Below are 26429 nucleotides of genomic sequence, written 5' to 3' on the forward strand. Positions count from 1 at the left end.
GTGGGGCCTGAACTCTGGGCCTGGGCACTGTCCCTCAGCTCTTCAGCTCAAGGCTAGCGCTCTACCACTTGAGCCACAGTGCCACTTCCGGCTTTTTTTTCTTTTTGCTTATGTGGTGCTGGGGAATCGAACCCAGGGCCTCAGGCATGCAAGGCAAGCGCTCTACCACTGAGCCACCTTCCCAGCCCACACAAGACATTTTTTAAATGTCCAAATCTAATGGCTCCTAGATTGAATAAAAGACATTTAGGCCAGGTACCAGTGGCTTAGGCCTGTAATCCTAGTTACTCTGGGGCTGAGATCTGAGAATTATAGTTCAAAGCCAACCTCGGAAAGTCTATGAGACTCTTATATCCAATTAACCTCCTCACCACCACCACCACCCGCCCCCGCAAAAAAGGTGTAAGTAGAGCTGTGGCTCAAGTGGTGGAGCAGCGCTGGCTTTGAGCAAAAAGGTGAAGGACAACATACCCAGTCCCTGAGTTCAAATCTCAGGACCAGCATGCGCACGCGCGCACACACACACACACACACACACACACACCATTTGGGAGACAAAGTAAAACTGGAGAATATTTGCTCCAGGAGACACATGTGCGTTAGTATTTTCTAGTGACGAACAACTAACTGGAGCACTGGGTTCGGATCTCCCTTCTGCCCCTGCCTCTCTGTGTTCTGGGGCCACCTGTTTGACCTCTCAGTTTCTCAGAGGTTGGGGGAACACCTACTTCCGTGGGTTGACAGCCTGGGAAACACAGTTGTTTTATTTTGTCTCACTTTTTTTTTCAGAATAATAAATTATTTGAAACACATAAAGCATGTTGAGGAACACCCAGCATGTGTGAGAAGAGACATGGTTGCCCGACTGGAATGAGAGGCAATGGAAGAGGCTGTGCAGAAATAAGGGGGGGACAGCGAAGCCAAGGTGCGGGCCACTCTGGGCGGCAGGTAGGGTGCGAGGGGCCCTGCCTAGGGATGGGGACCTTGTGCGCATCAGGAGGGGCCGCCCCCAGGATGAGCGGGTGGCCCAGGGACAAAGCGCTGGGGATGTCAGGCCTCCTCCCCGGCCACCTGCACCTTGAGACCGACCATAGAGGCAGAGGGCCGCATCCCTGCAGGGCTCGGGGCAGTGGCCATCCATATCAGAAGCACATTCTAGAACCCAAGAACAATTTTCACTCACAAACATGCACGAATGCGCGCTCTCTCTCTCTCTTTCTCTCTTACACACACACACACACACACAGGCGCACACAGGCGCACACATGCTCACACTGCAGTCTTTCTACCCTCAATAGTTCACTCTGTGAGGCGTTTCCTGAGATGACAAGACTAAAGCACCTGGAAGAATGGTGGAGTGGACACCAGGCTTGGCGCTGCTCACAGGCCAGAGTTCGCTGCCGGCTGCACCAGTGACCTTTGCCTGAAGGATGCTCTAAGGAGCAGGGATCTAAGCCAGCCTCGGCATGCTGTTACCATAGCAATGGCCCTTTAAGAAGGGGGAGAGCCGCACATCTGCGTGCCACAGCTGGGCTACAGGCTGCACCCAGTAAAGCAACATTCAGGCATTTGTTTGAAGCAGGAGCGATAGGAAAGGGTTTTATTTTTCCGTTTCTTTTTTAAAAGAACGGCAAAAAGAAAAGAAGGAGCTTCAGACCAAAGTTGGGCAGCAGGCAGGGCCATACAGAGGGCTGGCATGCTAGAGGCAGAGCCTGCCCACCCTGTCTCCCATGCCAGAAATGAGTCACCCAGTACAGGAGCCCCTCCCGAGACGGGGCGGTGGGGAACCACACCCCTGCACTTATGGGCAGCTTCAGCAGCCCCTGTGACTTCAGGATAAAAGGGTCACCAAGGATGGGAGGCGAGGCTCCCTAGGAAAGCAGCTGAGCACTGCGCTGGGCAGGAAAGGGGGGCCAGAGAGGCCAGCGCCCTGCACCACTGCAGAAAACAGATAAGGACGGCCCTGGCCCAGAGGCTGGGGACCACTGGCAGCCAGGCTTCCTGGGTCCAACCCAAGGGAACGAGAGTGCAAACCCAGGCTGGCAGGTAACCCACCCAGGCACCAGGGAGGACAGCGTTTATGCGCATGTGTGAACAAGTGAGCAAGAGGCCCAGAGAGGGCACACAGCTCCGAAGAATGATCACACGCGGGCACCAAGGAGCTGGGGCTGTGTTCAAATTGGGAGCAACAAAGCTCCAATCCCACTTTCCTCTTGTGTGCACACAACTCCACACAGTGCAACTCCACACAGCGCGACGGGGATGATTATCGGGTGCGTGTAAGTATTAAAATGATACATTTAGCCGGGTGCCGGTGGCTCACACCTGTCATCCTAGCTACTCAGGAGGCTGAGATCTGAGGATCAGTTCAAAGCCAGTCTGGGCAGGAAAGTCCATGAGACCCTTATCTCCAATGAACCACCAGTGGCACTGTGGCTTAAGTGGTAGAGTGCTCACCTTGAGCTGAAGAGCTGAGGGACAGCACCCAGGTCCAGAGTTCAAGCCCAAGACCAACAAAAACAAACAAACAAAAAGATACATTTATCTCACAGAAAACCTGGCAGAGACCACTGGAGCCAGGGACAGCTGCTTCAGCACAGCCGCGGTTGCTTTTATCCCACAGGTGCCTGGCTGAAATCTCCCGAGCGACTTTCCCACTCCAGCTTGGCAAGTCTAAGGCCAGTCCCCAATCGAAGAGGACAAAGCACCTGGTAGCCAATGCCAGTGCCAGGGCCTCTGACCCAGGGCCTCTGGGCACAGAGTGTGCCACTCTGCGAGACGTGAGAGCCGGATTGTGGAGGCCAGCATCCCCCTCAGTGTGGAGACCATAAGAGAGAGGCTGACCTCCCAGTAACTGTAAGAGCTGACCATCAGGGTGCGGGGTCAGGGTTGTATCAGCGGATTATTCTGGCACAGTGCAGTGAGGAGAAACTTTGTTCCATCCCCTGGAACTCACCTGCAAGTCTGAGTATTTAAGAACAGCTTCAGAGGGCACAAGTCAAGCGGTGAGCAAGCAGGCAGGCCCAGGTAGTTCTAATGGGCTCCTTTGCACAGCCCAGCAAATCCAAACAAGATAGGAAAAGCCAAGAGGGAAGTGTCGGGGGTCCCCACCTTGGTGATACTAGAACCAGAAGTTGCACCTTGCCACATCCATGCAACAGAGACAGAGCCCCGACCACACACCGGCACTCACGCTCCACTCCACAACACAGGCACCCTGCCCTGGAGCAGCCTGGAGAAGGAGCCCCGACATGAACGACTGACATTCAAAACCTTTGTCCTGCTGGGTACTGAGGCTCACGCCTGTAACCCTAGCTACTCGGGAGGCTGAGATATAAGGATCATGGTTCAAAGACAGCCTGGGCAGGAAAACTCTATGAGACTCTTGTTTCCAACTAGCCACTAAAACGGAGCTGTGGCTCAAGTGGTGAGCACTAACCTTGAACAAAGGAGCTCAGGGACAGCACCTGGGTCCTGAGTTCAAGCCTCACCTGTTCCTGTGGATGCCCACCTCCCACCCAGGACAACCCCCCCCTCAAGGAAGCTGGGGACCTCGTTCATATTCCAGAGGCCACCATGCTTCTCCCGGAGCCTCCAAGAAATACCTCCACCGCGCACCAGGGAGGTTGCAGGTGGGGCCGCAGACCACTGCTGTTTCTTCCTCAGACAGCCTAGCTGCGCAGACAGCTGTGACCGACGGGCATGGAGTGGTGGCTGCAGCAGCAGACTAAGCTGCCTCACAACTGCTGGGCTCAGAAATTGTGTCCCCAAGGCCCTCCTTACACAGAGCCACCCTGGACAGCCCCCGCCTTCTAGAAGCTCATTTTCAAGTAGAGACTCCTGAGCCTGCAACTTCCTCACGGTGATACATGGTTCTCTTCCAGATGCTTGCAGTGGCTCCTAGCAGATCGCTGGCTCTCCTCACATCCCTCTGCCCCGTGGGCTCTGGGCATCTTCTCTGGTCCCAGGGGTCCCTGCCGTCAGGACAGGTACCCCCCTCCTGGAGCAAGTGCCAAGCCTCGCAGTCTCTCTGGGTTTACAATGTTTGGAGTTCCAATCTCTCAGCACGGTCACCAGAGCAAAGCCTGCTTCCATGTCAGATAACCAGTGGCTGCGAGTCTGATGGAAGGTGCCAGGTGGGGTTGTGGGCCATGGGGCTGAGCACACAGGACGAGGAGGCTGACTGGGAAGAGACCATCAGCCCGTCCACCGCCCTCCATAGCTCCTCCAGCCCTCGGGAGTGGAGTGGGGTCTGCACTCCTGGAAGATTGGGAGTCAAAGGCGAGGGGGAAAGCATTTGCTCTCTCAGAGGAGGCATGTGAGGAGGGAGACCAGAGAGAGAGGACACATCCTAGGGATGTTGTGCCAACTTTCAGTGAAAAACAAAGACCACACCTCTTGCTCCTAAACCTGCCATCCATGTGCTCCACACCTGCCGCCCATGTTCTCCACACCTGCCGTCCATGTGCTCCACACCTGCCGCCCATGTGCTCCACACCTGCCGCCCATGTGCTCCACACCTGCCGCCCATGTGCTCCACACCTGCTGCCCATGTGCTCCACACCTGCCATCCATGTGCTCCACACCTGCCGCCCATGTGCTCCACACCTGCCATCCATGTGCTCCTACACCTGCCTTACATGTGCTCTACACCTGCCATCCATGTGCTCTACAACTGCCACCCATGTGCTCCACATCTGCAGTCCATGTGCTCCACACCTGCCGTCCATGTGCTCCACACCTGCAGTCCATGTGCTCCACACCTGCCATCCATGTGCTCCACACCTGCAGTCCATGTGCTCCACAACTGCCATCCATGTGTTCCTACACATGCCGTCCATGTGCTCCACTCCTGCCATCCATGTGCTCCACACCTGCAGTCCATGTGCTGCACACCTGCCATCCATGTGCTCCACACCTGCCATCCATGTGCTCCACACCTGCCGCCCATGTGCTCCACACCTGCCATCCATGTGCTCCACACCTTCAGTCCATGTGCTCCACACATGCCGTCCATGTGCTCCACACCTGCTGTCCATGTGCTCCACACCTGCAGTCCATGTGCTCCACACCTGCTGCCCATGTGCTCCCACACCTGCAGTCCATGTGCTCCACACCTGCTGCCCATGTGCTCCCACACCTGCAGTCCATGTGTTCCACACCTGCAGTCCATGTGTTCCACACCTGCAGTTCATGTGCTCCACACCTGCTGCCCATGTGCTCCCACACCTGCAGTCCATGTGCTCCACACCTGCAGTCCATGTGCTCCACACCTGCAGTCCATGTGCTCCACACCTGCAGTCCATGTGCTCCACACCTGCCATCCATGTACTCCACAACTGCCATCCATGTGCTCCACACCTGCCGTCCATGTGCTCCACATCTGCCATCCATGTGCTCCACACCTGCAGTCCATGTGCTCCACACCTGCAGTCCATGTACTCCACACCTGCTGCCCATGTGCTCCCACACCTGCCCTCCATGTGCTCCACACCTGCAGTCCATGTGCTCCACACCTGCCCTCCATGTGCTCCACACCTGCAGTCCATGTCTATGTGCTCCACACCATGTGCTCCACACCTGCCATCCATGTGCTCCACACCTGCCATCCATGTGCTCCACACCTGCCATCCATGTGCTCCACACCTGCCATCCATGTGCTCCACACCTGCAGTCCATGTCTATGTGCTCCACACCATGTGCTCCACACCTGCCATCCATGTGCTCCACACCTGCCATCCATGTGCTCCACACCTGCCATCCATGTGCTCCACACCTGCCATCCATGTGCTCCACACCTGCTGTCCAGTGCTCCCACACCTGCCATCCTCCCGTCCTCATTCCCAGGGCCCCGCCTACTCCTCCCAGTTCCAGCTGTTGTTTCATGTGCTTTCTGTGTGTCTGCACACCCGTTCAGCGTATTTACTATAAATGGAACCAGATAATCAGAAAGCTCATCTATGCAGTGGCAGGAATCCAAACTTCATCTCTTTCATTGCTGAATAATATTCCATTGTGTGGAAATACCTCATTGACTCTGCCATTCACCAGGTGGCATGCATTGGGAGGGGTACCACCTTGGGACTATGAAGAAACCATGCTGTTGTGATCAGTCATGTGTGGGTCCTGTGTGTGTAGGGTTTCTCTAGCTCTGTGTATGTGTATTTTCAACTCCATGGTACTTACCATCTGGTTTTATCCATCAGTTGTGTGTCACTCCAGGATTGCATGTTGAAACTTGAACATTCAACGTAATGCATGGTATTTGGAGATGGGGGCTTGAGAGGTGACTAAGTGACAATGCTGAGCCTTGCGGTGGGACCAGCGCCTCTCCAAGAAGCCCCCAGGGCACCCTTGGGTGTCCTGTCTTCTTCCAGGAGAAAGCAGTTGCCAACTGAGACCCAGGAACCAGTTCCCACCAGACACAGAATCTGTCAAGGCCTCCCGATACCAAAATGGTGAGAACAAACGTCAGTTCTTTATCAGCTACCTGGTTTATGGTATTTTGTTATAGCAAAGTGTATGAACCAAGACACATGGTAACTTGAATGTTTTGAGGAGTAGTCAAATTGTTTTCCAAAGCAACTACTCCATCTGACATGCTCAGCAAGGCACCAGAGTTCCAATGTCCATTCTCACAACACTTGTCACAATCTTCTTATTATTATGGCCTCACTGGTGTGAAGTCTTACATCCCTGTAGTGATTAGAGTTACATTTCCCTAGTGGCCAAAAATGCGGTGTTTTAGCATGAGCTTATTGGCCATCTGTATTTCTTCTACATAGATTTTAAAATCTACTTAGATCTTGTTTTCTGCTGAAAGATTATTTTTTTAGCTTTTAAATCATAAATCTTACATACAGTTTTATAGTCCATTCTGAACCAATTTCTACATATGGTGAGAGGGGAAATCCAACCTCTCTCTTATGCACAGGCATTTCCAGTGAGCCCAGAACTCTGCTGAAAAGACTGCTTTCCCCTACCATATTGTCCCCAGCCTGAGGAGGAGAGGCGTATTACCCATTTCTCATCTCTTGGTGTTGTGACAGAATTCCTGAAAAGACAACTTAAGGGAGAAGTAGTTTATTGTGTCTCATGGTTTGAGGTTTCAGACCCTGGTAACTTGGCTTGCATGCCTCTGGGCCTGCTGTAGGGCAGAACATCATGGTGGCATGTGACCATGTGACCAAGTGACAGAGGCTGCTCACCTCCGGACAGAACAGAAGCCAAGAGGAGCAGTCTGGTAAGATAGGACTCCCGAGGACATGGCCCAATGACCCCTCCCCTCCAGCCAGGTCCCGCCTCCTACTGTCCGCCCCCTCTCCCCATCACCCTCACAGCATAAAGCCATCAAAGGATCCAGGCAGTCATTAGGCCAAATCTAATCATCTCTGGAAATACCATCAAAGACACAACCAGAGGCAAGCTTTACTACTCTTCTAGGTGTCTTCCAACTCAATCAAGTGGATAACCAAGATTAGTCATCACAATCACACTTAGAAAGAGATTTAAGGAGCAACTGGGAAGAGAGAAGATGGAATCTGGATGAAGAGCAGCCATGTAGAGCCTAGAACAACAGAAAAAGTTGATGGGTGAGAATACTGAAAGGGGTGACGTTCACCAAGAGTCACTGCAGCCTGCACTGCTGTGTACAACTGCTTGGAGATAATAAAAATGCTTTTAAAGAGAAAAACTTGAGGCTGAGAGCACCACCCCTGAGCTTCCACCTCTGGCTCCACCCTGCTCCCTGGGGCAACCACGTGAGCAGGGGTGTGAACGCCTGAGAAGATCTGAGGTACCCAACCTGGTGTGGCGGAAACAACAAACCCACACTCTCCAGAAGAGCCCTGGAGTCCCCGGGCAGAGAATCACCCAGGCCCAGGCACCAGGGGCCTGAGGGGAGCTGAGCATGTACAGCTTGTATAGATCAGAGTGAGGCTCTAGGTGAGCATGGCTGCTGAGCTCCACCGGCATTATAACCTCAGGCAGACCAGGGGCCAGGACACACCTGGGTCCAGAGCTCTGTCTATGAAAGGACACACAGTAAACCCTTCAAGGCCAGGCTCAGTCACAAGCACCCCCTTTGCATGAGTGGTCTGGGAGGAGCCAGATCATCCACAGACAAGAAGAGAGTCCGTGTTCCCCAAAAACTGAACAAGGATGGACAGGGGACCAATGTAGTAGCCTCATCGGGAGCCCGGCCCGGCTGGGGTCCCAGTTGGCATCAGGTGGGCTCTGGGCTGTGCATGAGCTCCCAGAGAAGCAAGCATAGAAATCTACACCTTTCTTGGAGGGGAAGGAGGGAAGGAGAGGGAAAGAGGGAACCGCTTACACTAAGAGATGGGAAAGACAAAACATAAAACCAGTCGTGCATGGCACACATGCTCAGAGCCCGGCCTGGCCGCTGTCCTGAGTGCTCCTGGGCCTGGGAAGGCAGACGGCAGCCCAGTCCAGGGCCCAGGGCAGATCATGCTTCCAAACAGTCGGTGGTAATTTGGGCATATGGAGCCAAGATTCCTAGAAATAACTCTGCTTACGCAATGTGGCTGGGAGAATTTTTAGCACTGCTAACACAGATTTCTCTCCGTCCTTCCATCTCTCTGCATCATCCTTGAAGTCATTCTATTCTTGTCCAGTACCCGAGTAGTTTCATCTCGCCCTGCTGAGCAGGGAGGGCCAGGTCCTGGGATGAAGCTGTGGTTTGGGCCTCAGCCTAGCCACGTGCCAGCCCTGGAATATTCTGTAGCCTCTCCAAGCCTAGGGGTGCTTGTTGGTTTAAAAGAAAAGCATGGAAGTACTTCAGGATGTGTTTTCTGGGGAAAATTCAACATCAAAGGTCAGGTTGGAGATTGCACCCCCACCCCACCACACCAGACACTGTGGTTCCTATCTATAATCCCAGCTACTCAGCAGGCTGAGATCTGAGGGCCATGGTCCAAAGCCAGCCTGGAGAAAGAAAGTCTATGAGACTCTTATCTCTAGGTAGAGCACTAGCCTTGAGTGAATAAAAAGCTCAGGGACAGGGCCCAGGCCCTGAGTACAAGCCCCATGACTACAAAAGAAGAGGTTGCCTGCCTGGTCACAGATGTCCAAATAGGGACATCTTGACCCCAGTGGGGGAGGCAGGTATGACTGTGGCACCCAGAACACGTATCCAGGGACAGTGGGGCAGCAGCCTCACAACATTCACCCCAGCGCCCACTTCTCACTTCTAAAAACCTCTGAAGGCAAGAAATAGAGAGCAGTGTCCCAGCACCTGAGATTCATTTTTGTCAGTCTCTCTGCTTACAATCGAAAAGTAAGCAATGGGCGAGGGTATGTGGGTCACCCCTGTAAACCCATCTTCATAGGAAGCATAAATAGGAGGATTATAGCCCAGGCCAGCCCAGGCTGATTCAAATGGGTAGGGCTCTGAGCCCAAACCCCAGAACCACAAAAGAAACAAAAACAACCACTAAGAAATCCAGCTCATGGGAAGACGGAGTCTGAGCCTGAGACTTCCTGGCGAAGAAGCTATGGCCTGGATGCCCGCGGTGGGGTGTGCGCCCCAAGTAACCCGGCTGCATGGAGCCCGCCATGCTGCGTCCCAGTGGGGTCCACAGACAGAGCTAGCAGCCAGTTCCTCACCTAAAAATAAACCAGCTCTTTGCTTCACACGAAGATCGGGTTATAATGCACACTGCATTGCTCTCAGAACACATCTTTTATCCTCAGATTCGAGGGGGACAATGAAGTTGTTACATAACCTGGGGGGGGAGGGCATGTTGAGGAGAAGGGGGCTGTGGGCTGGCTTTCTAGCACTTTCCCCATTGCGTAGGGGCAGCAGACTGCAAATCTGCAGACATTTAGAATGGACACCCATGGGAGAGCCCATGGGCCACAGGCAGCTGCCCTCGGCCTGCACAGTTGTGTGGGGCTGGGCTGGGCCTGGTGGATTGGGGACAGCACTCTGTAGCACAGTGCCCTGCACAGAACACACAGGCGTGGCAGTGCGGAAGCCATGGACAGGCAGGGAGAGGGAGCCACGGACATGCCATTTGGGGTCCCCTTTAAGAGACAGAGAACAAAAGTGCTAGAGCCACTTGTACCCCAAAATGGAGCTGACAGGCAAGCTTCCCCCAGGTGTCCATTAGAAATGTCCTTCCGGGCAGAGTGAGAGTTGACCTATGGGGCTGATGCCTGGGATCGAGTGTGAGTGTGGCTAGTGAGCCCAAAGCCCAAGAAGCCGAGGTCACAGCCTTGTGGCTGCCACAGAAACACAAGTCATCTCTGCACCCTCCTGGTGCCAAGATCTGCTGCACTCTGCAGAAGTTTCCCTCCTCGAACTCCTATGCAGCTCTGGCCAGCATGCATTTCCGTGGCCGCCTGTCCACCCACACAGTCCCCCCTGCTTTTCAGCCCACACGGCTGTTGCCCTCCCTGCCCCATTGCCTGTCAATCACGCACAGGATGGGAGCAGGCTTCCTGGTGAATAATTCTTACTGTGACTTCCATGCACACATGGCATCCATGTTTCATGAAACTGACTTCTTACACCTTGCCAGTTTTTTTTTTTTCTGGGTTTTGGACTCAGTGCTTTGGGGTTTGTAGGCAGGTACCCTACCACTTGAACCATGTCTTACCCCTTTTTCAGTTGATCCTCCTATGGACACCTCTCTTGTCACTGGGATGACACACACACCACCACCACACTCAGCTAGTGGTTGACGAGACTTGGAGTCTTGCAAATTTCTTGCCCTGGCCAGCCTTGAAGTTCCTGAGTAGCGGGGATTACAGGCGTAATCCACCACGCCCGGTTCACATTGTGTCATTTTTCAGACTGCCTTTTGGCATGAGCAAAGGTATTTTGTCTTTGCAGATCCTTGTGTGGATCATTAGTAAAGTCCTAAAGCAATTTATGAGAAAAATCTCACTTATTCTGAATCATTTGGAAACTAGGACTGACTACCATGTACGCTGGGTTGAGAATGTCAGAGTTCACAGTCCAGGAAAGACGGGAGGCATAGTTTCACACCGTAATCCCAAATCTAATGAGACCAGGTAAGGTATGGGATGAGGAAGGAAATGAAGAGAATTTGGAAAAATAAATATGTAAGATTTTTCTATTTGGGGAGTGAAGCTAAGGTCTAACTTAGCAAGCACGTGGAAGAGAAAATACCCCAGAACAAAGGAATTTTTACCCAGGAACCTCCAGTCTCATATAGGAAGCTTTGAAATTTTCTATTTTTATCAGCAACAAAAATATAAAGAGATAACTCAATGTAATTGGTATAATAGTTATAAATGCAGTAAGCTGTTCTCTTCTTTTGAAAAATTGGATCCTACTGAAAACACAAAAAGAAAGATGCTGAGTAACTGAAGACCCTGAAACTATTGAAGGGAGCTAGTGTCCCCATAAAGATTTCATTGTTCATTTTAAAAAAAAACAGAGGATTATGTGGGGAGGGTGGAAGCAGAGCCCACTGGGGGCCACAAAGTGTCTGCAGTGATTGTCATGGGTGTTCTTGTGGCTTCCTGGGCCTACTGTGACTGTCACCTGTGTTCTGGAGACTTCCTGGGCCTGGGATGACCTTCATCCTTGATCTCATGGCCTCCTGGTGCCATGATGACTATCTCGTGTGATCTTGTGGCCTCCTGGGCCTGGTGACGGTCACTCGAGTTCACACAGCTTCCTGGCGTCCCTGCTTAGATACATTCTTACACCACACCCGCCCGCGTCATAGCAGCTGCGGCGTAACCAGGCCTTTTGTTATCAAGATGAACATCAAGTACGTATTGTAATCTCTCAGTCTGCCCAACTTTTTAGAGTACATTTTGTTGGCTTTTTTTTTCTGTCAGAAAAATTATTTTTATACTTTTTACCTTACTTTTAAAAACCATAGTTCATAGGAATGCTAGACAAAAGGTGTTCCTTCACTTCAGACAGTTGTAGTTCCATGCCCGGGCCGGGAAGCTGCTGGCTCAGGTGTGTAGTTCTAAGTCACTTCACCATATGTGGTCACATGACCACCACAGGACTGGAGCTCCAGACTCCCTAATCACGTGACAAGCCCCATGTGCTCTCCCTCCCGGGGTTAGACACCTGCCCAGTGCCAGACATCAACATCAGAGTGCGATTCCTGAGCTCAACCAAGATGGGGAAGCCAGCCCTGAGGACATCCTGCTAGGAGTTAGCAGGGGCAGCTGGGGGAGCCATAGGGACGGCCCGGCCACTGTCACAGTGAGCCGCAGGGATGGCCACCCCACGGTGGCCTGTGTTGCTGAAAAAGAATTCAAGTAGTCAAATGAGCCTTCAAAAATAATCCAGGTCTGGGAAGACAGCTCAGTGGTAGAGTCCTTGTCTTGCATGCACGAGGCCCTGGGTTCGATTCCTCAGCGCTACATAAATAGAAAAGGCTGGAAATGGCACTGTGGCTCAAGTGGTAGAGTGCTAGCCTTGAGCTGAAGAGCTGAGGGACAGCGCCCAGGCCCAGAGTTCAAGACCCATGACTGACAAAAAAAAATAATAATAATCACTCCAGCTGAGTATAAGATGCATCATAAATCTAGAGATTAGAAGAAGGTAGAGTTGTTTCACATAACAAATAGGACGATGAGCTGGAAAATGTCCAGAAATAGACACCCAAGGCCAGCCACAACCCGGCCAGTGACTGGCAATGCAGAGAAGAGGTCAGCCTCTCAGTGATGGAGCCGAGTTCCCAGTGCCCACTGCACAACGAGTCCTTCGCTCATGCCTGCCACTCTTGTCAACCTCAACAGGGCTGAGATGTACCAGAAACTTCTTTGTGAACTCGTGAAGAGCTCAGACTGCAGAGACAGAGAAGACACGGAGAGGAAGAGAAGCGTGATCTATAAAATTAAAAATTGATCTTAGGTTTTATCTAAACTATAAACTTTGAAAGATATAGTGAAAAGAGCAACTCAGGTCACATACTGGAGAACATTTGGAAATAGCTCCTCTGAAAAAAGAATGACTTTCTGGGTGTCTCCCCAGAACATCACAAGTCAGGATGTGGTAAAGACGCTTGCACGTCCATGTTCATTGCTGTACTGTTCACACGAGCCAAACTAGATGCCCTATAATAGATGAGTGGATCCAAAAAATGTGGTACCTATACCTGTGGAATTTTACACAGCCATTAGAAAGATTAATATTATATCATTTGCAGAGAAATGGATGGACAAAGAACAAATCATGTTAAGTGAGGTAAGCCAAGCTCAGAGAGACTAACGGTGCATGTTTTCTCTCATTGTAGAAGCTAGATCTAAAATATATGGGGACATGATCATTTATACAGGACTCTAAACATTCACGCACAGGGAGACCAAAGGAGGACACTCTTAGAAGAGGAACACAAAGGTGCAATGCCTATGTGCATCTGATCACATAAAATAATGTTTATTGAAATAAACTCCAAAAGAAAAAAGAAAGTGAACTGTTCAACTTGTGGGTGGGGAAGGGAAGGAAAACCTGGGAGAGAACGAAGGAAGGGGTGACAATGTCCAAAAAGAAATGTACTCATTACCTGACTTACGAAATGATAACCCCCCTCTAACATCAACCCTTAAAATAACAATAAAGCATTTTTAAAAAATAAAACATAAGAAATAAAAATAATAAAATAAAAAATAAAAATAAAACATGTAAGGAATGACTTGATCCAGAATATATGCAGATTTCTCTAAATTCCACAATGAAACAATCCAATGAATAGCTGTTATATGAACAAAGATGACTTGTATGCAGGTGATATTCTCAGCATCGTGAGACATCAGGGAACATGAGCTAAGCCATATCGGATGACCGGAGACTCCCGTGAATGTCAGGCAGAGGTTACTGAGACTGGCAGTGCCCAGACCTTGGCAAAACCACGAGCCGCTGACTCTTGGGCACTGCTACTACTGGAAGGAACAGACTCCTTAAACCAATATATGTCTCTACTAGGGCCCAGCCATTCACTCCCAGCTATGTACCCCAAAGAAATGGAAGTGAGTGTCCACATAAAGACTCAACTGTGGTTCACAGCAGCTTCATCTGAGATAAACCAAAGCCAGGAAGCCCAGGTCAATGAATCAATGTTGTGGCATGCTCACAACAAGAACAATGCTCACCCCAAAAGGAACGAAGCATCAAACACATCAACGCAGACAAATCTCAAAAAATCTCTTCCAGTGAAAGAAACCAAACCAGCCAACACTAGGATTCCTTTTATGGAAGACGCAAACCAACCCAGGGCCGAGGAACCACCTGGGCAGCTGAGCACATTGTCACTGGCTGACCGGCTCTGTGGCATGAGCAGTCAGCCATGTCTGCTAGTCACCTCCACAGGACTCCCAAAGGGTGGGGCCCACCACAGGCAGGTCACCAGAGCACACGGGGAGCCCACACACCCTGACAGGGCAGCCTGTGCCTGGCTGCCCACCACTGAGCACCTTGCTTGTATGCGCTGACCAGCCCCTCCGCCTCCCATTCTTAACACCTTCTCTTCTCACCCATTGACCCCTCTGCCCTCAGCAGATCCTGTGCCCTGGGGCCTTGGAAGGGGGCATGGGCTTTGTGGGAAACAAGTGTGGGCAGAAGGGAAGGGAATCCCTGATTACTCACCCACGTGGTTTTCAAGCAGGGTGAATCTGGTCATCTGCAGTCTGCGTGGTGCTGTGAGCCATAGTCTGGTGCTGGTCCTGGATGAAGGCTCCACCCACCTTGCAGGTCCCCTCCCCTCCCCCCCCCACCCCAGGCCACTACTCTAGGCACCATATCTCAGCCTCCACTGCAGGACTTCAGGAAGCTGTGGTCAATGGCAGGGGCGTCTCAGAAGCCAGAGCAAACCCTCCGCCGTGTCTTCTCTGGTACTTAGCAAAATTCCTCACTGCAACATGGAGGCGTCCACAGGGCTGCCCTGCCGCCTGTGAGGGGCCTGGCAGCATGCCCAGGCCACGCATGGCGCCTTGCATGGTGCATGGTCATGCATCGTGTGTTCTCTTCTCACCATTCCTCCGGGCAGCAGCGTGGAGTCCAAGCTGCTCTTCCCCGGTCCATCCCATGGCTCTTCCCCTCAAGCTGCTCTTCCTCAGTCCACCCCGTCGCTCTTCCCCTCCAGTCCGCCCACCCTGTGGCTCCTCCCCTCCAAGCTGCTCTACCTCGGTTGGCCCCATGGCTCTTCCCCTCCACACAGAGGGGTGAGGCAGCTGCTTACAAAATACCTTTATTTTTTTCTCATAGGGCAGTCAGTCCTCCGCATCCCCACACTCCTCCCTGCCGTCCTCCACCTCTCACTCCATCTCATCCCCTGACATGTCCGCTGTTGGAGGAAAGAGGAGAAAAGGGCGCTCAGCAGAAATGGGATGGGACAGGCTGCCAAGAGGCCGAGCGCTGAGCACGCTGGCGTGGATGGCCGGGTTGCCCAGGGCTTGTGTGAACTTCCCGTGAACTGCAGGAAAGACCGCAGGCAGTGCGAGCAGCCTAGAGGAGGTCTCTTCTCCTTGTCCCTGGTCCCAGGTGACTCCCAGGAAGCCAGGGGGGCTGGAGGCCAGGGCGGAGGGCCATTTCCAGAACACACCCCAGTGGACAAGAAGCCATCACCCAGAGAGCCTCTTCCCTCGCTCGGCTGCCTGCCAGCCCGGGGAATGCAGCAAAAGACCCCCAAAGGCCACCTGTGAGTCACCGACTTGCATGATATCTGACACCAGAGCAGACAGAGAGGCACGTCCACTGCACCCAAAGCAGCCATGATGACCTGTGTCCCTGGGAAGGACTGGGAGAGAGCTGAGAACACTGCTGTGTCCCTGGCCAGCGCAGCCCAGGAGATGACACGGCCACCCACAAGGCTGATGACCCAGAGATAAGGGAGGAGACAGGGGTGCTGCCCGCCCAGGCCCCACTGCTGTACACCAGGCTCTCCCAAGATGGACGTGTCAGCCTTCCACTAACTAAAACAGTGTTCAGAGACTACAAGGTGCTGTCACCCTGAGAAGGACCTCAGGGCAGGGGCCAGGCCCTCCATCCCAAAACCTGAGGACGGCTCGGCACGGCCACCTTCTCGGCTGTCCACGCTCTTAGAGAAGGAGACGCTCTGCGACTTCTGCGAGACGGTCTGAGACTTCTGCGACCCTTGGGAGGCATTTTTGTTGTCCTTGGCGTCTGCGGAACCCTCCTTTTCTCGCCTGCTCTCCTTAACAACTCTGATGTGAAGAGAACGACAAAGGTGGAGGCCCCATGGGCCCAACCCTGTCATCATGACACATGCATATAACATGTGCGTGTGGCTCTCGGGGTCCCCAGGACACCCCCAGCCAGCAAGTGTGGTCTCAGGTAGATGCTCATTCCCAACGCCAGCCGGCATGTGGATTCTGAGGGCATGGTCACATCGAGTCTTTCGATCTACACACACACACCATGCATGCAGTGTGGCTTCAAGATTCCCTGAGACAAAACCTGGGTGGGCAGGCAGGGGGCCAGACAGGCTAGCTGGACAGAAAGGGCCTGATTTGTCACTGGATACTGCACACACATCCTTGTGGTGGTTTGTCCCACCACAGGAAGAGGTGTGTGCCAGCCTAGCAGGGAAGCCACACACATGGCCTCTGGCCACACAATTCCAGAGAGGGGGAGGAGGGGACTCATATCCAAGATGCCCACAGCAAGTGCATGCTTGGGCAGCCGAGGGTTTGGGGAGTCCCGTGGGGCTCTAGGCATGGCTGTGAGCTGGGTGTGACATTCATCAGAAGACGAACATGCCCAGAGCAGCCGGGGCCAGTGATGGCTGGAGCCGGACTGTAGACCCAGCAAGGGAGAAGCTTCCCGGCCTGTGCCATTCCCGCCACACCCCAGCTGGAGGAAGAGGGACCCCACCTGTAGATGATGGTGATGATGAAGGCTGCAGCGATGATCACAATCAAGGCGGAGAACACATGCACGTACACTGAAAGACAAGCAGTGGCTCAGACCCGAACCCCAAGCAGAGAGGGAACCACTCCACCCAAGGGGGCGCAGCCTGGCCCAGACCTCCCCTCCCTCCACCCTCCCCCCCCAGAGAGCAGAGAGGTGACCAGCTCTACCCAGAGCAGGCACAGGTCAGGGTGCCCCGCCAGCCTGTCTGCACCCTGGCCTGCCACTCCACAGACTAAAAGAGTTGTCACAATCCCTTCGGCCAGGATGCTGCTCACTGTTACCGAGGCTGACAGAACAAAACCTCCCTGCTCCACCCTTCATCAGCTCCACCGACAACTGGAAATGTGTGCATGGGCGAGGCTCTCAGCGAGCTGCAGGCAGACAGGGTCTGTGCCCCCACGCCTTCCTGTGGCCCCTGAGCTCTCGGCCCTGGCCCCTCTTGGGGAAGGACACCGGATGGGTCTCTCACAGACGCCCAACCCCAGGATCATGATTTGATCTCATCTCCTCCTCCTCCCTCTGCTAGCAGACACCGCAAAACTGGATGAAAGTGGGGTCTTAATGCAACAGCAGCTCCTTGCCTCCCACCCTGAGCATAGGCCGGAGTCTGAGTTGGAGGCCTGGCCTCACGGGGTCTGGGAAGGCCATGCTGGGTAGCTGTGGACCCACTGCTGTTCCCCAGTCAGCTGCCTCAGCTCAGTCTCCACCTCCAGTCTCATGGTTCTTCTCCTCGGCTCTCTCGGTCTCTTCTCTTCCAGGGACACCGCTCCTGTGGAGCCGGGCCGCCTGTTCCCCAGGGACCTTCCGTAATCACATCTGTGTACAAGTCTTTCTGAGCACCGTTCTGTTCACAGGCACCTGGGCTTTTACTCGCGCTGTGGGCTGAGAGTTCAGCGTGCACCCCAGCTGCAACCTCCCTCCTCCTGCACTGTTTTCTGGCTCTCCAGAAATGGAGGCAGCTGTGACGTCCTTTACATGGCGACGGGAATCCAAGGGCAGACAGGAGTCTGAGGGCAGACAGGGAGTTGGAGCCCCTAGCTGCAGATGGCAAAGTCTTGACCTTTCTTATGTCCATGTGACACCAGGAGGCGATGGCGATGGACCACAGTGCTCTCCCGGGGGAACCCTAACCATCGGCTTATCACATCACAAGCTCTGACTCTGTACAGCATGAATCAGAAGCGTACGGACTGTCCCCCTTGTTGGCATAGGTTGCTAGCAGGGAGGACAGGATGGTGGGCCTGCTGCCTCCACTTCCCAGGGCATCCTGCGCTGCCTTTGCAAGTCTCCACCCCGGTACTCACAGCCCAGGAGAAACTCCCACTGCCACTCCGGCTGATGTCTGACCAGAGCCGGTGTGCAGTGCAGTGTGTGTGCATGCATGTGTACGTAGCCTCCAGCTTCTTTCTCGGACCGCCTGCTTGGAGGAAGATGTTACAAAGACACTCGGGCCACTCTCACGGCTGGCAGCAGCCTCCACGGATGCCTGGAACCCACCTGCAGCCCAGCCAGGGCCCTGGAGGCTGAGCATAGATCTGAGGCACGGCAGCACCCCAGGGCTCTGAGCCCAGCCCCAAGCATCCATGTGACAGAGAGCCCAAGTGAGGGGCAGAGGCTCCGGTGAAGAACAGGCGCTTTAAACAGCGGTGAGCACAGAGACGCTGTGGTGGGATAAACACAAGTGTCCTCGACAGTGACTCCCAAGTTCCTGAATTTGAGGAAATGTTTACTCTTCAGTGTGGCTTTGCACGTTCGTTCATGGCACAAACTATGTGCGTGACATGTTACTCAATCCCCAGCACCTCCACATGACACTGTCCTTCACATCCTCTGCCCATGTCCACATCCAAGGCTCCTCTGAGTCTCTGCCCAGTATCTGTGCTACCCCATTTGTGGCACAGCATTATCACTTATCTCCCAGAGACAGCAGCAAGTGAAGAAAGGAGTCTTTTCTTTAAGGAATCTCCCAGTCACATCTCCCCAAACACAGTTAAACCAAAGTTTTGCATTCCTTTCAAGTCCCATGAAGAAACTCAACTCTGCTTAGAAGAAATGACATGTTAAACAATGTGCCCTAAATCAAGACTGAGGAATGAACGAGAGGCAAGTCTTTCTCTTTTAACTCCCAGTTCTTTCTGAAAGATCTAATGCTAATTCCCCAAGTTCATATTCTTAATAATACAGATTATGACATAACACAATGCGCACTTCAAAGCAGCCAATTTAAGAAGTTGGTGAAAGGTTTTCATAACATGGAATTAGGTGCACAAAGAACTCATGATACCCTGTCACTGAATACTACAACTTACGCGGCGCAGCGGCTCATTTGCCGTGGTGAAGGAGAAAGATGTCAAAGGAATGAGAAATAATGTAAGGGCACAGTGAGCAGCCGAGTGTCGGGCTCACTGCCCAGACTCTTCCTACGGATGGCCCAACCTCTAACTCAAAAAAATGTCAGAAGTTAAGAAAAAGCCAAGCCCACACACCCGGTTATTAACATCAGAAGGATGTCAGGAGGTTCAAGTGGGCTTCCATACAAGAATGATGTACCCCAAGGCCTCCCAGAGGGACCCCTCTGCCCTCCCTCAATAGGAAGTTGTCTGGAGCAGTCATCGCCCAAGTGCTCGCCGCAGCCGAGGTTTCCCCACAGGAGCAGAGGATGAGGGAAAGAAGGGGACCTGATATGTAGGGATAACAGGTGACAAATGTGACATGTGACACGTGACACATAACAAGTGCCCTGTCACGGTGTCTCTTGAGTTCCAACTCAAATGCTTCCTCTCCCCTTAATGCCCTGGCTGCCCAAGCAATGGGAAGAGCCAGGGTGTCTCATGCCTGTGACCGTCCAGCAATAAACATAGCCCCAGAGAGGTGCGGGAGTCCGTACCATCACCATGGCCCTCTGATGCCACTCCTCGTGGAGTCTAGCTGCAACTCCGGCTTTCCTTTCATTTTCAAATAAACTTGGCTCTGTCTGCTTAAACACACACACACACACACATGCACGCCTGCGTGCACATGTAAAAAGCCCAATTGCAAAGCAGTGAGCCATCTTCTGTCTTCAGGCACAAATTCTTGGGAGCCTGGGTCCCAGGGTGCAGTGATGGAGGCTCTGTGGAGGACAGGGCTCGTGTTCTCAAGAGAGTGGCAGGCACAAGGTGAGGGTTCTAATTTAAGCAGTGTGTGAACAAGTAGATCATTCATAGACTGGTTAATACCTGCCTTGCAAGATGCCACTGGGCATAGGATGGAAGCCAGCACGGCTGGCTAGCTTGCAGTTTTTTGCCCCTCAGCCCCGCAGGGGATCTGCCACTGGAATCTGCCATGGGTGCTCATTCCGCTTCTTTTCACACTGTTGGATGCAGGGAATGGAGACCCTGCACACTTCAAAGACAGTGACCAGCTGGATATGACGGACACAACAAATCCGGGTCTGTACTTTCTGGAACCAGATGGGGAATTTCCCAGGCTATCTAAGTTGCAAAAGAGCCTCACAATGGGCGATTGGGCCAGCTTGCTGGGACTTAGGACTCAGACAGATCTTATAGGTGATGTTCTGGCTACCGGCAGCAGCAGGTCTTCTTCAGAGATGGGAGGGACAGAGGGTCCTCCCGGAACCAGTGTCAGGTGTTGTGCTGTGACACTTGCCCCTCGATTCCTGCTACATCCAGAATTACCTGTCAGGATAATATTGGCAAGCATGACAAAGGAAGCCAGTAAGGGTGGCTCAGGCCTATAATCCCAGTTGCTCAGGAGGCTGAGGTTCAAAACCAGCTCTGACAGAGACTCCAGAAGCCAGACTGGAGGTGCGACTCAAGCACTAAAGTCCTAGCTGTGAGCAAGAAAGTTGAACAAGAGTATGAGGCCCCAAATTCAAGCCCCAGCTTGGGTGGCATACACACAAAAAGGCAAAATGGGAACCTAAGAAAAATCTCTTCTCCACAGAAGAGCAGGAGAACGGCTGGCAAAGCTGCAGGGAAAACAAAAACAGAAAAAAAGCTTTTCCAGAACTCTGGAAATGAACCAAAGGCTTGCAGACATCTGCTTATTCAGGGTGAACAGCTCAATGTCACAGCAGTAAAGCATTGGGCCTTTCAATTCACCTTGTCCCACCTCCCCTGCCAGCTCCATGGGGCTTTAAAACCCTCAGTGCGCAGACACTGTGAAAGCCAGCAGCGTGTGTGGCTGAGGTGAGAGCCAGTGGCCTGGTACCCCCGGGAGTCAGAGCGGTGCCAAGCCCCACAAAGAACCACCCATGTCAGGCCTGACTGGTGCTTCTCTTGCCTTCTTCCACCGGACTTGCAGCTCACTTGGCAAGAATGGCATTTCCTCCAGGCAGCTGGGGATGATGAGACTGGAGGAGGGGAAGGAGCTGGGGAGGGGAAGGAACTGGGGAGGTGAAGGAGCTGGAAGAGGGAGGGAAGGGAGATGTGTAGATCGCCCACACCCAGGAGCCACACCATGCTCATTTCGAGTGAAGACGAGGCTCACCAGAAGCGGTTGGTGGAAGTTACACGCAAACACAGAGCCTCTGGCCAAGAGCCAGAGACTTACATCTCCAAGTGTCCAGCCATCAGCTGACCACCAGGAGGACTGAGTGAATTTCCTGTGGTCTATAACACAAGAAACAGACTTCTCAGATTTGTTCAGAAAAAAATGATCAAATCATAATAAAACAGTAGAACCAATAAACCCAGAGGAGCCAAGAGAACCGGACTTTCTGAATGGTGATGCTATATATCTAAAATGTTTGGTTTTCAACCAAGAAAAGGTGACACCTGTAAATAAACACATGCTTTTCAACAGCTGGTGCTGAGACAACCAGAAGAGACAACGAAAACCAACTCTAGAAATCGGAGGCCAGATGCAAGAGCTAAGGGTGGGGACCCGGGGCCTGACTGTGGTGTCCTGGGTCCTGGCTGTGGTGACCAGCCCCTGGCTGTGGGGACCCAGGAGAAGGTAGCAAGTCTCTATATCAAAAACAAAAGGGTTGGGGTTCAACCCGCTGTGATGGATGGAAGTGTTGGTAGGAATTTGGGGGAACCAGAGCCCTCATGCTGCTGAGGAGATTAAAAATGGCAGAGCTACTTCAGAAATCAACTTAAAAACTTAAACATAGAATTGATACATGGTCCACTCCAGACACATGAGAATTAAATACGTACTTGCACAAACACTGGTGTGTAAATGTTCAGAGCCACAGTACTCCTAACAGCCAAGAAACAGACACAACCCAAATGTCCACCAGCTCATCAATGGATCAACTAACCGAGGTGTGTCTATGCCACGTGCCAATGGGTTCTACCACAGAGAGGAACGCCAGGGAAGTGGAAGAACCATGCACGCGATTCTGTCCATGAACAGAGAAGACTGCTAGCCGGCATGATGCTGCTCTTCAGTGTGATGAAGTGTTCTGGGATTAGACCACGGTGACGGTGGCACAACTTCATGAATAGACTCGAATCCACCGGATCGCATCCATCAAAAGGCCAAATTTTATAAGCAATACGGTATGACTCAACCCAACAGAAATAAGACAAGCAAGCTGCCATTGCTTCTCCCAGGCAGCAGGTCTTCAGAGTGCTGAGTCACCCTTTCCTGGGGTTTCTAGGGTGGAGAGCGAATGGCAGTGGTGCCGATACATCCTTGTGCTGGCCATGGTCTCCATGGGGACCTGGTTTTTGCCAGATTTCATGTTCAAGTGTTTGTGGACCAGGTTTCTGTACTGATGCAGACATGCTTCTGAGCAAGTCTCAGCCCTTCTCGCAGGCTCCTGAGGAGCTGTTCAGCGGGGCCACTGGTCAGCTAGGCTACCCGTCCAGCAGTCTGATGCTCCCTGGCTTCCTGAATTGTGGGAAGCCTAGGCAAAGAGACCTGGGGCTCTGTCTCTGAGAGACACGGTGGGAGGCGGGGGAGAAAGGAGGAGAGGGTAGAAAGGTCCCCTCAGGCACATAGCCAGTGTGCCTTTGTCCATAGTGGACAAAGCATGGTGGAGCATCATGGCTGGGATGGGTGGTCCCAAGCCATCTCCAGGCAGGGAGCTCCATGGAGCTCCACGGAGTGGCTGTGTCTTGCTGGCTCCCGGGGCGGGGACCCTGGTGTGTGAGAGTCAGGCACAACTCACAGAGCCGAGTGCCCTTCTCCTGAAAGGCCGTCAACCTTCTAGAGGAATCTCGTAAGGGTTTGGAAATTTGGGATTTAGAAAATTTCAAAGCACAGGAGGCTGAAGCCCTCGTAAGCAGGATTGCACCCAGGAAGCAGAATGGTCTGGATCCATCTCTGTACCTGATCCCTGCCACACACACACACCCTCCTGCGGAGCTGGTGATGATCGGGGAGCTGTAGGGAAAGCCCTTCCTGCAGCCCCTGCCCCCCGTCAGGCTCAGACACCTGACTTCCAGACCCCTGCCTTTCCTCTCTGGAGCTGGAGTGGATGCAGGAGTGGTCCAGCCAGGCGGAGCCCGTCAGCTGCCCTCAGTGCCGGGCTGGACGATGCCTGGCCAGGCCCCACAGGCCCCGCCAGTGCATGGCCAGCAGCATTGCCCGCTGCCACTGTCTCTGTCAGGTTGTTTCACATCTGCTCTGGGCAACTCCTGGAACAACAGGACTCCTCCAGGGAGGCCCCAGGCCTGTGCCAGCCCAGTGGAGGCAGTGGGGGCGGGGAGCAGCCCTGGGGAAGAGGGCCATGCGGACTCACCAGGAATACCCTTCTCGTAGCAGACACCCTTGTAGAAGCAGCACCCCAGGTCCTTGCACCGGTCTCTGGTGACGTTGTAGTCACAGATGTCATACAGCGGGATGTCACACACTGCAAGGCACAGACCGCCACCCTGAGTCTGCAGAAGAGAGCCGGCTTCCCACCCTGGAGAGCGTGGGAACACGGGAGGGCATGGCGGACACAGGGAGGGAACATGGGGAAGACATGGGGAGGCCACCGGGAGGACATGAGGACACAGAGAGGACACAGGGGGATACAGGGAGGATACGGGGGGGACATGGGGAGGACACAGGGGACACAGGGAGGACCAGACCCTGTTGGTCTGCTCTTTTTGAAATTATCCCTCACGCAAATCTCATCATCAGCTAAGACCTGGAGTGAGTGACTTTTTGAGCGCCTCACACTGGCTGCCTGCACAGCGCTGCCCACAAGGGTCAGGGGCACAGCACGCGCCTTTTCAGTGTCCAGTGCAGGGACAGTGGCTGGCTCTGAGTCTGAGCAGTCCTATGTGCTTTACAGAAAACTGTGGCCTCCGCCACCCCAGGAATTAGTGCCCAAGACCAGCTGGGGACACCGCTGGGAATGGGGTTGAGGGTCTTGGCTGCCCAGGGCTGCTTCTCCTTACTAAGAAGGCTACTCCCAACATCAGAATTACAAAATAGAGTGCAGATCTGTTTATCGTGAAATTTAAGGGAACGGAGACATCCCGACATCCTCTCCTGAGTTACTCTTGGGATGTGCCTCTAATCATGCCTCTCCCGCTCCCTGCGAGGCCCGGCGGCCTGGCTCCCAGGTTACCTGCAAACTTCTTCAGGAGGTGCGGTGGGGACTTCTTGACTTCCGGCACATATCTCATTGTAGCAGCTGACAGACACGCTGGGGTCAGGCACACCTGGAAAACAGGACAGCTTGGCACAGGTAGGCCCAAGCACACACACCTGGGGGGGCAGGACACCTGGGGGCAGGACATTTGGGGGACAGGACACCTCTGCACAGGTGGGTCCATGCACAGGTGGGGCACCTCGGCATGGTAGGCTCTCTGCCATCTGCTAGAGGTTCCTGAGGTATCAGGGACTGTGCAGAGCAAACTCACTGCTCCCAAGAGGGCTGTCATGATGACCCACCTGGATACCATGTCCAGTCTAAGTCTGCTTGGCTGCCCTGGTCCTCTCTGCTCTCTTCAAAGGGAGAACAACTTTTTGGTCAATCCAGAACTAGCCACCTCGTCCTGTCTGCTGCCCAGAGCAGTGGAGTGTAAGGCGGTTGGCTCGGCTGTGACCTCACGCAGAACCTCCACGTCATGCGGAGTGCCGGGCAGTTAGCCTGGCTGTGACATCACGCGGAACCGCTGCATCATGCAGCATCACACAGCACAGTGCTCAGAGAACAGCAGGGCTCTACTCATGCTGTCCACACAGCATAATGGGCCCACCTGGCATCCTGGGAATGGGGGCTCCAGTACAAGGAACTATTCTGAACCCCAAACTCAAGTCTCACCCTCCCTAGGACCCATCCCCCATCCTGGCCCTGCGTGGGAACCCTACCACAACCTCCCTTCCTAAACATGACTGAGTGGGTGCAAGCCAGGGAAGGGGGCAGATATGGAGCTATGGGGAAGATCTGGCTGGGAGTCCATTGATCATGGAGGTGTGGGGAGATCCTGCTTGGAGTCAAATGATTAAATGATCGTAGAGCTGTGGGGGAGATCCAGCTGTGAGTCAATTGATCATGGAGCTGTGGGGAGATCCGGCTGTGAGTTGGCCAATCATGGAGCTGTGGGGGAGACCCGGCTGTGCGTCGATTAGGGAGCTCTTGGGGTGGGCGGATCACTGTGTTACACCACAGCAAACTGTCAGAGCACTGTAAAATACTGTCAGAGCACTGCTGGTGTTCATGAGGCGTCTTTATTATAAGAACTGTAAGTGTGCTGAGACGCTGGGGCTGGGGGAAGGTTGACTCCCTCACTGACAGCTCCTAGACCTTCCCTGGTGCTCTGGCTGCCTTGAGTGGTGGGCCATCAGCTGGTCAGCTGCCCTCTGCCTCACCAGCAGCTTTGAACAGACACTTTGTGGAGACGAAGCTGAATGCTCTGTTGCCAGCAAACAGCCTGCACAGGAGTTTTTGCCATTATAGATCTTGGGAACCCTAGATGACTCTACATCCATGTTACCCAGGCTAGAAGGTGGCCTAGAAGACCTGTGAGAGGTATAAATATAGCTGGAAATGGAAGAAGAGAAGCACCCGACAAGTGGCAGAACACGAGGACCCAACCTGGTCCTGGGACAAGGGCTATATACCATGTGGGTGGCTGGCAGGCTCCAAGTGCTTGGCTTCACCCCAAGCTCTCCAAGGTTTAGGCTGACAGCCCTGGTGTCCTTCGTTCACACAGGCCCTGTGGAGTACCACCTCTCAGTTGTACACTTGGCATCAGAACGCACTTCCTGGTGCCCGGGGCTGCACAGCTGGATACGACACACAGGCCATGATGTGTGTTCAAGGCCTAAGTCCCAGTACCTCAAGATCCCTGGAACAGGGTCACTGCAGGTATAAAGTTAGCAACAATAAGGTCCCTAGAGGAAGGAGGTCCCAATCTACTGTGACAGGTGTTGAAGAGGGAGTGCATTGGGGAGAAACCCCATGTAAAGACAGGCAGAGATTGGGCAAATCTCCTCCTCCCATGTGGTACTGGGGGTGGAGGGGACTCCAGGCCTCCTGCCCTAGCTCTTTGCCTGTAGTTTGATTTACAGATTTCATGCTACTTGCACTTGCCCTGGACTTCAATCTTCCCTCTAACCTCCCATAGCTGGAATTACAGGCATA

The 26429-nt window shown here is 53.2% G+C and overlaps 1 protein-coding gene across 1 annotated transcript; it reads right to left on the reverse strand.

Moving 5' to 3' along the window:
- Positions 1 to 15273: 15273 nt before the first annotated feature.
- Positions 15274 to 24465, reverse strand: Tex29 (testis expressed 29). Its single transcript, XM_013022722.1, has 5 exons — positions 24408 to 24465; positions 23589 to 23699; positions 16853 to 16922; positions 16013 to 16182; positions 15274 to 15431 (listed from the first exon to the last, which is right to left on the reverse strand). Exons 1-5 carry the CDS (start codon positions 24463 to 24465, stop codon positions 15274 to 15276), a joined length of 567 nt encoding a protein of 188 aa, XP_012878176.1.
- Between the last annotated feature and the right edge of the window lie 1964 nt (positions 24466 to 26429).

The sequence above is a fragment of the Dipodomys ordii genome, unplaced genomic scaffold (assembly GCF_000151885.1).
Source record: "Dipodomys ordii isolate 6190 unplaced genomic scaffold, Dord_2.0 Scaffold64, whole genome shotgun sequence".
NCBI lineage: Eukaryota > Metazoa > Chordata > Mammalia > Rodentia > Heteromyidae > Dipodomys > Dipodomys ordii.